Here is a 13,507-nt window from a genome sequence, read left to right as displayed (position 1 = left end):
AAGTTTGTACTTTGGAATGGATACACTTTAAGGAAAGCTCTTGCTTTCCTCTCTTGCCGTCGGTACCTTCCCGGTTTGTCTGCTTCAGCCGGTTTCAGGTTTGGAGGTTGCGAGTTCTGAAATACCTCTGTTCTCCTAAGGGTAAGTTTTTAATTTGTTCTCTCTCAGAGGTGGTCGGATCTGTGTTGACTTCTCTTGTAACTTCGCCGGTTTACTTCTGTAGCTGGGATGAAGGTTAAGCAAGGGACTCTTGTCTTTGTTGGTGGGTTACTTTTGTGACATCTGCTGTGAGAGTTGCTTCTGTGTTGAAGCTGTCTGCTCCCTTAGACTTAAGTCTTCTAGTCTTTGGTGATGTTTTAAAGATGATGGTTCTCTAGCCAAGTGTTTGTTTTGTAGTTTAATCCTTTGTTTAGCTTGTCTCCCTTGTGTGGGCTTAGTCTCAGGAGATATTTCTGTTTCTGCCTGCTTAGTGTCTGTACTCTTCTGTGTTCATCTTGGTTTGTTAATAAAATCTACCGAGAAAAGAAAAAGTTATTCTCAATAGTTGGTTTGATCCTTACCCAGATACTTATATTATGTATTGGACCAGATCCGGCCCGTAAAAATAAAGGGCTGGAAGCAACAAAAACAAAATTTGGAGCCTATTATTTAGTAACTAAAAAATGAAGCTAGAGAGAATTAAACCGAACACCTACAAATACACTAGAATCAAGTATAAACCAATGAAACTACCAAAGATTTCACTATTTGAAGGTCGAAGTATTACATATTTTAAACAGGCCGGGAGCACATGTGTACCCAGGGCTGGTACTGATTGGGACAAGAATCCATTTAATCAATTAGAAAACCTAGAGACGCAAATGAAAAGTTTACTATGCCATTTTAACTCGTGGCTATCTACATAACTAGTCCACAATGCAGTTGTTGGAGCTCTGTCTACGTGAGCTGTTAATCAACTATGATCAGAGGCGGACCTACTTGAAGAAATGTGGAGTCAGTTCGATACCTGACAATGACCTGTATAATTTTTTTCCTATATATTGTGACCCCAACTTAAATTTTTATGGTGGGTCCGCCCCACTAACTATGATGAATGATGATTATGATGTCGAGCAGGAGATGCTGAGGTTGAAAAACTCACTGTATTCTCAGGATAACAAAGTACCAAGAAGAATAGCATCAAGTGAGAGTTGTTCGGCTCTTTATATATCTTGGCTAGCTACTAACTTTGAGGGTTGTGACGTCGAATCTATATTTTATAAATAGAACTCTATGTTTACATTTAGACTCATGCATTAAAAGCAAACCTTTAAGCAAAATGGGCGTTGGCTATTAATATCTACTATATAAATCGCGAGGCGGACTGCTTGTGTAATTACAAGTATATAAACAGGATCAAGTTAATATATTGATCATGAGAGACTGGAGACTATAGTTGCAAGTTAAAGTGTGATGTGTCTTGGATTTGTAAAATTCTGATCAGATACAACTTCTAAGTGTATCTAAAGAATTTCAAGTAATATCGTATCAAAAAACTTGATATCAAAAGACTTGATAGACTACAACTCTACAACCGTACCACTATAAAACTTGAATATAGATACTTCTAAACTCACCAACTAGATTTGAACAAGCGTTTACGTTTGTATTTACATTGCTTCTTTAAATAGTTTAGTCATCACGATATAAAAGCGCAAAACGCAAATATTTACCGTCTTTGTTTTGTTTCTCGATAATTACCAAGAACTATTGATTTCAGAGAAAACAAATTAACTCACTTTATTAGTTCCGGAGACTTGCAATACAATCAGGATTTGTTTCACAAGAAAAGAATCATAAGATTTCACTTAAACATCTGCTACACACAACAACCTTAAACATGTATATTAACTTTTGAAAATGAATTCATAATCTAGAACATGTACCTTCATGACCATGCGCTTTCAACTTACTGATCACATGTCCATCCTAATCCAATGGCGAACCAACTCATTAAATGAATTAAGAATATATTACCAGAAATGTTGATGTACTATTGAAATAATAATATTATTTATATCATGTGATGCATTTCTTTTTAAATGTTGGATCAGATCATTTGGAATTATGTGGAAATATTAGTTGTATATTAAATTTAAATTCATATATTCAACCAAGTTGCTGAACTTTAATTATATATTAGTGGTTAATACTACATTTAATCTATTAGCAATTTGTATAATTTATCATTATATATTAAAATCTCGTATTTTAAACATGGACGGTTCTGATGTAAACAGGGGATCCAACAACAGAAAGCATCCAGGAAACTTCATCATTGGTCTCTCTATCTCACTTTCCAAATCTTATAAGTTGTAACTTTAACGTTCAAAGCCATAAGCTAATCTTCTCACAATTCCTCACCATCTCTCTCTCTAGAAAAAACTTGAAAATTAGAAAACAGATCACAAGTTTGATCAAGAAAGATGCCTAAAGACAGGAAGATCGGAATCGCCATGGACTTCTCGGAGAGCAGCAAGAACGCACTGAGATGGGCCATCGACAACTTAGCTGATAAAGGAGATACGTTTTACATCATTCACGCGTTATCAACCTCTGAAGCTGGACCTCGTAACTCCCTCTGGCTTAAATCCGGTTCTCGTAAGTCTTCTCTTTAGCCATCCGGTTTTTAAACACATTGTGATTGAAATGTCGGTTTAACCCGGATTTATCTGGTGCTGCAGCTCTCATACCGTTGGTGGAGTTTAGAGAACCAGAGACTATGGAGAAATACGGTGTCAAAATCGATATACCAGTTCTTGACATGCTCGACACTGGTTCGAGGCAGAAAGAGGTTTCTTTTTTACAAATATATTTCTTGACTTAATCAAAATAAATAATTGTTTTTGGCAATCTTTGGTTATAAACTTATAATATAATTGGAAACAGATTCATGTAGTGACGAAAATATACTGGGGAGATGCAAGAGAGAAGCTGGTTGATGCTGTTAAATCTCTCAAACTTGATTCTATTGTCATGGGAAGCAGAGGACTCAGTGCCCTTCAAAGGTTTTTCTTAAATTGTTTATTTATTTGATGTCTAGCCAGAATGGCATTTATTGATTGCATGGTACTATTAGATGTAATATAATCGTATACGAAATTTATAACGTGAAAGGGTGATATAACTTAGATTGTTTTTTTTTTTGCTAAATATAACTTAGATTGTTAATGTCGGTTCATTATTAAAATTATTCGTCATCTGAAGATAATGACAAATACCTCATAGGGCCGTTGTCTTTGAGTCCACGGTTTTACAATCTTAAAACAATGTCATTTTGATGGTTCTTAATATTTTGTTAATTAGTCTTAATCAAATTGTTATGTCTTAGCTGGTTAAGAGATCTTTTTTTTGGAGGAAGAACAATTTTAGCTATATAAAGCTTCTATGATAATAACTTCCCAACCAAATTAGATTAGTTTTCACTTTGAAAATTTTGTCTTCCTATGATAGTTAAGAAAGAAACAAACTATTTAGCCCTTCCAAGATATTCTAAAACTGAAATCTAATCAATGGTTACACCTGTAACATACATATCTCTTATATTTTTCATGAATTTTCAAAGATAAACATTTTTCTTCCTGCAAGTGTATAATTAATTTTTTTTCCAAAGTGTGTAGATGACTAATTGGTTTAATTTTTTTTTTTCGTAAACTCTAATTAGTTTAAATATTGAAACAGGATAATAATGGGAAGCGTGAGCAGCTTTGTGATTCAACACGCCCCTTGCCCGGTCACCGTTGTCAAGGACTAAACAAAAGGCTGTGATCTCATATGTTCGATAAAAAAATAATAATCACAATTTATGCTTTTAATAAAGTGAACTCTTTTCTTTCTTTGTTGTATTTGTATTTGAAATCATATCAATATATTAAGTTCAATAGTTGTTGTTGACACACGCAGACAAATAGAATCGAGGAGATTCTTGTGTTTTTGGTTTATACAATACCAGAATAATGTACACTAACATCTTGTTGTAATGTTTGGTTTCCTTGCTAACCATTTCAAGTATTTTCGGCAAGTTTTTGTTGATGGAACCACTCCATGTGACCTTCACATGAACATGCGGTGGGCTCGCTTAAACAATTTGTACATATCCAAAATAATTAAAAAAGGTTCCACGTTAGAGAAATCACATGGACAGTTGGAATGCCTTCTCCATTGGTCATTGTCTCATTGACTATTGGGGACAAAAGTTGGAATATTTTATAAGAAAAACTTCCACAGTTTATCAAAGCAAAACAGAAATGCATTGAGAAGAAAAAAAATTCTAATTTCTTTAACTACATTCAGAATTTTTAAATACATGAATTAATAGTGTAGATTTTTAGTTGAAGAGATAATGGTTATTTTTAGTTTTCAGCTTACCATTATGGTGAGATTAGCCATTTTGTAGAAAATTAGCGAATTAAGACAGAGGAGAAAGTAGCTGGGCGTATGGATAGTGATAAGAATAGTGAGGCATACTGTTATTAATGGGCTAAGCTTAAACATGCTCAAGTAATAGTAGAACTTCTGCAAGACTTTTGTTTGGCAAAGGAAAGAAGTCGGCCCCCCATTCGTAAGATTCTGATCTAATTGTTGCCAAACCGTTTTTCTTTTTCTTCTAGTGGAAAAAACGAATCAGGGACACAACGATGAAGGAGGCTCGAGTGAATCGCAAATGGGCCTTTCGGCGCCAGAGCAAACAACATCTCTAAGACCAAACGCACGATAACAACAAGACACTGAGAAAACTAAATTTCAACGGTTCCTTATAGTGGATACCTAAACAAGTTTTAACAAGCTAAAACAACAATTATACAATCCATGCATGATGTCGATTGGAACAGCCACCAAGACACATGTATCATCGGTAAATAAATTCATAAAACCAGAAGCATAGTGGGTTTTTTTTTTTGCTAAATATGTAAATATCATTAAAAATGAAAGATTTGTCTACAAGAGCAGCTAATCTATACAAATCAAAACCCTGGCAAAAAGAAAGTAAAAAACAGGGGGGTTGATATACTAAAAATCTAAGGAAGCTCAAAAGAGGATCATGTTATATCCTTGTGCGGGACTTAAAGGATCAGATAAGCCATCTACACATGAGGTCCCTGAATCTCTTCTTGGTCCTCTGGGCAGATATGGAGTTAATGACCTGCCTGTTGATGTCTTTAAACTCAACTAACGGTGGAATAAGAGACTGGTTGTGCAGCATGTTGTTTCGCTGTCTCCAAACAGAATAAACCATAGCTTGGACTACAAGCATCCTTAAGACAGCAGGAGCTCCTGTTGTAGACAAACACGCCCATTCCATAAGGTGGGACCAGTTGTTGAAGACAGGCACAATGCATCGAAGTCTGACCCTGATCTCAGCCCACAGAGTTAAGACGTACGGACAGTAGAGCATCAAATGGTCCCTTGATTCTGGAAGATTTGAGCATATGCAACAGCTTAGAGGGACCTGCATCCCCCAGGACGACAAACGATCACGGGTTGGGAGCCTGTTTAAGTTTGTTACCCACATTTGGAAAGCGTGCTTCGGTGTGGCGCTAGAGAACCAAATGTACTTTGCCAATCGCTGGATTGTGCCTCTTGGTCTTAGTGCCTCCCAAGTCATGGTGGAAGAAAAAGATGTATAGGAGACATGTCCTATGACCCAGCTGAATGAATCCTGTCCCATTTCCACGGAGGGCAGTTGTAATGTAGACAAGAATGTGTGAAGAGTAACTTCATGGTCTGATCTAGGATGAGGAAGCCTCCAGCCGCTCGCGTTACAAGCTTCTGCTACAGAGGAATCTATTGGGGTTCTGAGCCTACGGGTTCCTGCCTGGCCAAAAACGTTTATCAGCGGTCCCAAGGGTGTCCAATTGTCGAACCAGAAGCTTGTGTCTTGACCATTTTTAATCTCACTGAACAAGAAACGAGAGGCTAAGTCTCTTAACCGTAAGAGGCAACGCCAGTTCCAAGTTTGCGTTTGAGATTCTTGGAGAGCCCAGAATTGGTACGACGAACGGCAGTGGTGCGTTTTATGCCAAGCCACCCAAAGAGAGTCGCTACCAGAGAAAAGTAGCCAGATGAAGCGCAAGAGCAAAGCAGTATTCCAACTTCTAAAGCTTCTAAGACCAATACCCCCTTCCTCTTTTGGCAAACACACCGTCTTCCAAGAGACCTTGGCCTGAACTCGTCTATCGATAGAGCCTGACCAGAGAAAACGCGAGCATAGCGACTCGATCCTGCTGATACAACCTTTAGGTAGAGAGAAAGTGGAGATCCAAAAAACAACCATTCCAGTAATAACTGTCTTTAACAGCAGCGCTCGACCAGCGAAAGACAGTGACTTTGTTGCCCAGAAATTGAATTTGCTGTTTAGCTTATCAATCAGGGGTGAGTACTCTGAGATCTTTAGCTTTCGGTGCATAAGCGGGAGGCCTAAGTAGCGTATAGGTAACGTGCCAGTAGAAAATCCGTAGACTGCCAGCTCGTTTGCTTCTACTTGGTTCAATCCAGCATGGAATAACTGAGTCTTGTCTCTGTTCATATACAGGCCTGACCAACCTGCAAAATCCTCAAGGGTTTCATTTATACCATGGAGAGACGAGCCGCTACCATCGAAGAAGATCATCACATCGTCTGCAAACATAAGGTGAGATATCCCCAGATCCTCGGTGTGAGGATGATACCGGATATAACCCGAGTTATAGCGAGCTCGTAAGAGACCTGAAAACGCTTCCATAGCTAGCACAAAGAGATAGGGAGAAAGTGGGTCTCCTTGTCGCAGACCTTGAGTACTCTTGAAGAATCCTCCCGTATGTCCATTGACTGAGATAGAGAAGGAAACCGTGCTGATACAGGTGTAGATCCAGTTAATAAATTTTTCTGGCACTGCAATTGCTCTCAGAGAGGCGACAACAAAATCCCATCTGATGGAGTCAAAAGCTTTTTTTAGATCTACCTTCAGCATTCCACTCGACTCAACCGCGTTGGTGTTGTACCCATGGATGATCTCAGTAGCTAGTAGAACGTTTTCAGAGAGGAGGCGGCCTGGTATGAAAGCAGATTGAGAGTGCCCAACCGCCATGCTAATAACTTGCTTGAGCCTATCAGCAAGGAGTTTTGAGATCACCTTATATATAGTATTCAAGCAAGAAATAGGCCGGAAATCCGTTGTCTTAGAGGCGTTAGGAATTTTGGGAATGAGGACGAGGTTGGTAGCGTTTAACTGTTTCAGTAGCGATCCGGAGGAGAAGAACTCTGATACTGCAGCAATAACCTCACCTCCCACAATAGGCCAAGCACTCATAAAGAACTCCGGGGAGAAACCGTCTGGTCCGCTAGCTTTATTACGCGGCAGTGAGAAGAAAGCTGTTCGTATTTCCTCAGCAGTGAAGGCCATAACCATAGATGCTTGCTGGTCAGCTGAGCAAGAAAACTGAAACAGGCTTGAGATGTCATCTTGAATAAACAAAGGCGGATCGACAGGTTTACCAAGGAGTTGGGAGAAGTAGTCAATGCATAGATTCTGAATGTCAGACTGAGATTCAAATCTTTGCCCACTTGCATCCTCAAGATAGTGAATATGGTTCTTGGCTTGCCTTGAATTTGCCATACGGTGATAATACGGTGTGTTACGGTCACCAACTTGCAACCAGGTAACCCTAGAGCGTTGGTAAAAGAAAGATTCTTCGGCCGTTGACAACTTAATCCACTTCTCCTGGAGGTTCAGTTCTACAGCTGCGTTGGCGATTGAAGGATTATTTAGAGTGCGGACCTGAGCAGTGGCTAAAGCATCAGCAGCTTCTTTGACTCTTTTTTCAATATCAGAGTAATTGTCTTTGCTAAACTCCCTGATTTTCTTCTTCAAGCTCTTTAGCTTTTTGACGACTCTGAACATAAAGTGTCCGGAGGCTTGATACGAGAACCAGTGATTAGCTACAAGCGGGAGGAAGTTCTCATTTTCCAGGAGATAATTGAAGAACCGGAAGGGTTTCTTCTGCCTTGGGTTCCCAGATTGGAGAGATAAGCTCATAGAGGCATGGTCAGAGAATGCTGGTTCCCCAAAGAAAGCCAAAGATAGAGGGAAAGCCAGAAACCATTCTTCATTGACTAAGATCCTGTCGAGCTTCTTGGCAATAGGTTCAAGAGGCCTCTTATTCCACCAAGTATTAGAGGAGCCTCTGAAGGTTAAGTCAACGAGGCCAGACTGAATTAGAGTATCAGCAAACAGACGGGTTGGGAGATCAACATTGGGACTAGTAGAAACAGAGTTTTCCTCCGGTCTTAGAACCTGGTTGAAGTCTCCTAGCACAACCCACGGTTTCCCTGATAGACGCTGGTCGTTAGATAGAGTGATCAACTCATCCCAAAGATCCCGTCTGACAGATTCATCCGTTGAAGCATAAACAAAAGAAACGACCATAGGAGTAGGCGAGTCAGGGAGCTGGACCTCGCAGGAGATCAGTTGCAGAGATTTGTGAAAGACGTCCACCTTCACACTAGGATGCCACAGAATCCAAATTTTTCCTAGTTCCGAAAAAGAGTAATTATTATCGAAAAGCCAGCCCGGTAACACAGCATGGACAAGCTTCTGCTGCTTCTGCTGCTTGACATGGGTTTCGATCAAACTTCCAAAGAGAAAATTATTTCGCCGCATAAAATGCTTAAAGCCGCTACGATGCGTTGATTTATTGAAGCCACGCACATTCCAACAAAAAATTTCTGTACACATAAAAAAGATATTAGTTTTTTTTGGGACCTCTGTCCCGACCAAGCCTGGTCATGTGTCTTGTTTTTACTGGGGTGTACTGCCCTTCTTCAACTTCAGAATCGGAGGAGAGAATGTCGTCAGAGTCAGATTCAACTTCAGAGACTGAAGTATTACCAGCAGCCTTGCTTGTTCCAGCCTGATCTCCATTAAGCTGAGCCATAACTGCGGGTTTAGTAGAAGGGGTTTTAGCATATGGGACGTCTGTGATGGCAATGCCTTTGTCCTTTTCAGGACCCGGAGGACGGCCTCTGGATTCGTGGCGAGGGGGAACAGACTTATCCCTAGGCGAATCAGGCGAATCAAGCATAGTGGGTTGAGATAAACAATCAGGCGAATTGATTCAAGACGCTAACCAGAGGGAATTTCAAAAGCGAAATAAAACAAAACTTTATATATATATATCAAAGTTATAAATATAAGCAGCTATGCAACAGAACCAAAGAAAGAAATAAACAGCTAGGGAAATATTGACTAAAAGCAAAGCAAATATAGCTTATATCATTAAAACAAAGATGAATTTGTGCTTCTTTTTTTTTTTCTAAGATGGCTTTCCTTTAGACTGCATATGGGCTAATCTATAGAATGCATCATAACCGGCTATATAGCCTGCATCATAACCGCGGCGATAATGCTGAAGATCGGGATGAACATCTTCTGGCCTCCTTGGAGGAGGCCTATCAAAATTGAGAAAAACAAGCGTCAGATATCAAGAATTGATTGAGGAGTTTATTCGTTTAGTAAAGAAAAAATAGACTACCATACCTTCTGAACGGGCCTGGCTCAAAACCTGGGCCAAAATCTGGGCCATTATGTGGACGTGGATCATACCGAACACCAGGAGGTGGGACACCCCTGTCAGAACCAAAAGAATCTATGTTTAGTTGAGAACTTTTTTTTTTTTTTTTTTTAGAACTTTTCTTGTGTTCAACTATATGAGCTGTGTATGTGCATTTGTGTGAAAGAAAACGATGCTAGAAAGGGAGAGAGATTTTACGGTTCTGGTGGTATCATGAAGTTAGGATGATCACCAAATCCGGGAAACATGCGAGTATCATTAGGTCCTACAAGCATGCTCCTCCCATCGCCAAAACCACCAAAGACCGGAGGGCCTGTTGGAACAGGCCACCTTCGACTGTAATATCCAGGCTCAGACACTTTGTTACTCTCCGAACTACAAGCCACAAATATGATAAAGTCATAAAATACACTTTAAAAATCATGAAATCATTATATCATTCTAGTCCAACTACTAACAAATGCTTCACACCATTAATATAAGTTTCACAATACTAGTAGTCTCTTCTGCACATTGACGAGACAGTACTATGCAATCACATCTATCAGAACAAACCTATGTTTACTGTAACTATAATTAACGGGGGATTTACCTGGTCTGGGACGTAGAAGCAACAACAGGTTTAAGTCCTTCATCAAGCTTGTAGAGAATCCGATTCTGCAAATCAGTGACTAACTTCTCCAAGTTCTTGAACTGTGCATCGTTATCACCCTCCACTCCAGACTCAGCAGCATACTTGTCAACTCTGAACAAGAAAAAAAAACAAAGTAAAATCAAGACTCCAATCACCATCAAGCACACAAACAAACAAAGAGGGCACGATTACAACATACTCTATCTCGATATGAGCAGGTTCTTTTCCACCATCATCTACAGCATCAACAAGAAGCTTATCCTCTATGGCAAAACACTTAACTAGAAACTTCTTCGATCCTTTCGCATACACAAACGCGTACTCTTCGAACTCGTTCCACCCCTCGATCCCAACTTCGCCTACAAAATCCACAAATCAGAATCCTAAACCCTAACAACTGAAAACCTCCTAAAAGAGGAAACCAACACTAAGCAACGGAAAACCTAAAAATCAAACTTGTTCGATAATCGACAATCAGAATCCTAAACCCTAGAATAGTAAACACAATACGAACCTTGAGCAGGAGAGGAAGTTAGAGCGTCTGCAGCGAACGCAGGCCGTCCGATCGCGACGAGTCTGAAACCAGAGGTGACGAAGGAAGCGTGGACTACGAAAGCCACTTTATCGCGGTTGTTTCGAAATGTCGGCCGTGCTGATCTGATCACAAGCATAACCGTCTGTGAATTCGCCATCATGTCTCCTCCTCCTCCTTGTTTGTTTTTGACTTGAAGGAGAGGTTTCGATTCTGTATTTATTTATACATAACCCTATTACGAATACAAACCTTCAATGTGTAGATATTGGGCCTACGCCGAAATCTTCTTGGGCTCTAATGCAAAATATGAAAAAGGCCTCAGTGGCTAACTAACTAAATATGAAAAAGGCCCACTAGACCCCTGATGCCTGGTGGCTATCACTATCAACCAGAACATGTATTTTTGTCTAAGTAACAATGACATATGCTAGATTTTGACTCGCATGTCGGTACATATATTGTTTTATTTTATAAATATATTATATATATTATTACAAATGTTTTAAATATATAATTTCTATTTTAGTGTTATATATTATGTGTAACTTTATAATATTATTACTTATATTTCTTATTCAGTATTATTAATATATACTTATTTGTTTAATACATTTTTACTTTGTTTTTATTTTCTTAATTACAAATATATTTTGGAGTTATGTACAACAAATAAAAATCAGAAATAATCAAATCGAGAACTTCCTCCAAAATATGTTTTTTCTTTAATTTATATTTTTTGCATATAATACATTTTTAAACTTTATTTATTTATATTATAGAAACTATATATGTTCAAGATCATTTATATTTACATGTTGTGTTTTAACTAATATACTTTAACAAACATCAACTTTGTATTTTGAGGATTTATAAGTAAAAACACTATTTTGTTTAAATAATATTGCTCTATTATTTTAGTAAATTTTATATATGGTAGCATTTATCATATTATTTTAGTAAATATTGTTGATAGAGGATATTTTTGGATGTTATGATATTAAATTTTATTTTTAATTAAGATTTCAATATATTATATTACTTTAATTTTTACAACATATATAGTTTTTTTTTGTGGTGCATTTCAAAAGGATATTCTTTATTATCTATGATTTTATCTTTTATAAAATTTAAGTATTATCATTTTTAGTTTGAATATTTATTTTTAAAATAATATATTTTTTCAAGAAAACTTTAAAAAAATTAGACAAGTATTTTAAGTCTGAGAGATTACATCAATTTTGAAATTTTTACTACATTAATACATTATTTTATAAAAAATATTTGAACTTTTGGTAATGTTTTCTATGTTGAACTTTTGGTAATGTTTTCTAAATTTTTCTCAACAGATTTTTTCATAATTAGAATAAAAAAAATAAATTTATAGTTAAAATTTGATTTGTCATTAATATTGTAAATGAATTATTAAAATTTCATAGTTTTCTAATAACGTATTTTTAAAATAATTTACGAACTAAAGGTTATTATATACCATTATATATTTGTATATAAACATTTTCAAACAATATACTATTGAGAGTTTCAAAAAAAAAATAAAGAGAAAACATATAGTTGTAGATATAAAAGTTTAACATATGTTAATAAATTTATTTTTGTATAAAAATATTATTTAGTTTACGAATTTTAACAAATTTTAATGATGAGTGATAATTTATTTAAGTGAACCAATTTTTAAAATAAATTTTATTAATTTACTTATTTAATATAATTTGTCATATTTAACTCATAATTCACTTCTATTTTTATGTAATACAAGTTATAATTTTAAAATTTATAAAATAGTATAGAATTTATATTTTCTTGTTTTAGAATAAATTTTTAATTAATATTGATTTATGATAGTATTATATTATTAATTACAAAATTAATTAATGCGCTATTTTATAAAAATAGTTAAACTTTTAGTAAGATCTTATTAGATTCTTTCTCAATAAATTATGTTATAATTAAAAAATTAAATTTATATTTGGTTTATTAATAACGTAAATAATCAAATATTTCGTATTAAATAATTCTTTTAAGTGATTTTACTATGACTTGTTAATAGTAGATAAAAATTAAGATCCTAAATTAGTATATTAGAATTAGATCATTAAGAATAATGACAAATTTAACCGGTATAATTCTAACGAGAGTTAAGTGCGATAAAATCATTTTGAAAATATAGTATTAGATCAAAATTAGGTTAGTAACTCGTGCCAAAGTGACTAAGTGAGTCGACCTGCTCCGTTGTCAAACGTAGAATTTTTATTGTAAGGTAATGATGATCTATCTTGACTAATTCAACTAAATACTTTAATCTATACTAGATCTTGACCCGCCCAACCGGGCGGGTATTTATTTTATGTTATTAGTTTTTTATTTATAAATGATATATTTGTAATATTTAAACATAAATTTAGATTGAAAATTAACATTTTTAGTTATAATAAAATTAAAAGTTTAAAAAAATATTTTGATATAAATTTTAAATTCCTAATTAAAATAATATAGAGATGGATCATATTTTTTTCCAATTCCAAAATCTTAGCATTCTTAATAACAAATAAAACAATTTATAAATACATAAAATATATAAACATATTTGAAATTAAAATAAATTTGTTATAAAAAAATCTTACGTCATTGTTGTTTATTTCTATAGTTTGACCCGTGGCCGTATAAATATTTGCTTTCACTTCAATTTTTTTCTTTGTTCTAATGATAATATCTATATATATATATATATATATG

The 13,507-nt window shown here is 35.9% G+C and overlaps 2 protein-coding genes across 3 annotated transcripts in view; one reads left to right on the top strand and one right to left on the bottom strand.

Annotated features, from left to right (window-relative positions):
- Positions 1 to 2,367: 2,367 nt before the first annotated feature.
- Positions 2,368 to 13,507, top strand: part of LOC108857383 (universal stress protein PHOS32) — a 32,053-nt gene continuing 20,913 nt past the window's right edge. Inside the window, exons 1-4 of one of the 2 annotated variants that reach the window (XM_057010337.1) lie at positions 2,368 to 2,640; positions 2,724 to 2,833; positions 2,929 to 3,047; positions 3,721 to 3,828. In XM_057010337.1, the coding sequence (XP_056866317.1) occupies positions 2,466 to 2,640; positions 2,724 to 2,833; positions 2,929 to 3,047; positions 3,721 to 3,793 (477 nt within the window). In that variant the 5' untranslated portion in view covers positions 2,368 to 2,465 and the 3' untranslated portion in view covers positions 3,794 to 3,828. Of the gene's footprint in view, positions 2,641 to 2,723; positions 2,834 to 2,928; positions 3,048 to 3,720; positions 3,923 to 13,507 lie in introns of those variants that run through there. The other variant, XM_018631368.2, reaches the window with a different exon arrangement.
- On the bottom strand, positions 9,161 to 10,962 carry LOC108860199 (probable proteasome inhibitor). Its single transcript, XM_018634103.2, has 6 exons — positions 10,736 to 10,962; positions 10,421 to 10,580; positions 10,180 to 10,332; positions 9,786 to 9,962; positions 9,554 to 9,643; positions 9,161 to 9,465 (listed from the first exon to the last, which is right to left on the bottom strand). The coding sequence occupies exons 1-6, from the start codon at positions 10,914 to 10,916 to the stop codon at positions 9,330 to 9,332; spliced, it is 897 nt and encodes a 298-aa protein (XP_018489605.2). The 5' UTR covers positions 10,917 to 10,962; the 3' UTR covers positions 9,161 to 9,329.

This window comes from Raphanus sativus, chromosome 5, assembly GCF_000801105.2.
Source record: "Raphanus sativus cultivar WK10039 chromosome 5, ASM80110v3, whole genome shotgun sequence".
NCBI classification, from domain to species: domain Eukaryota; kingdom Viridiplantae; phylum Streptophyta; class Magnoliopsida; order Brassicales; family Brassicaceae; genus Raphanus; species Raphanus sativus.
The sequence above is the reverse complement of the archived record's forward strand: the minus strand, read 5'-3'. Positions and strand labels throughout refer to the sequence as shown.

Bases quoted from the DNA above. Each gene is read 5' to 3' on its own strand.
- LOC108860199 (XM_018634103.2), bottom strand. From the start codon at position 10,916: ATGATGGCGAATTCACAGACGGTTATGCTTGTGATCAGATCAGCACGG. The intron at 10,581-10,735 runs GTTCGTATTGTG...TGGATTTTGTAG, and splicing joins AACTTCCTCTCCTGCTCAAG to GCGAAGTTGGGATCGAGGGG. The intron at 10,333-10,420 runs GTATGTTGTAAT...TTTCTTGTTCAG, and splicing joins CCTGCTCATATCGAGATAGA to AGTTGACAAGTATGCTGCTG.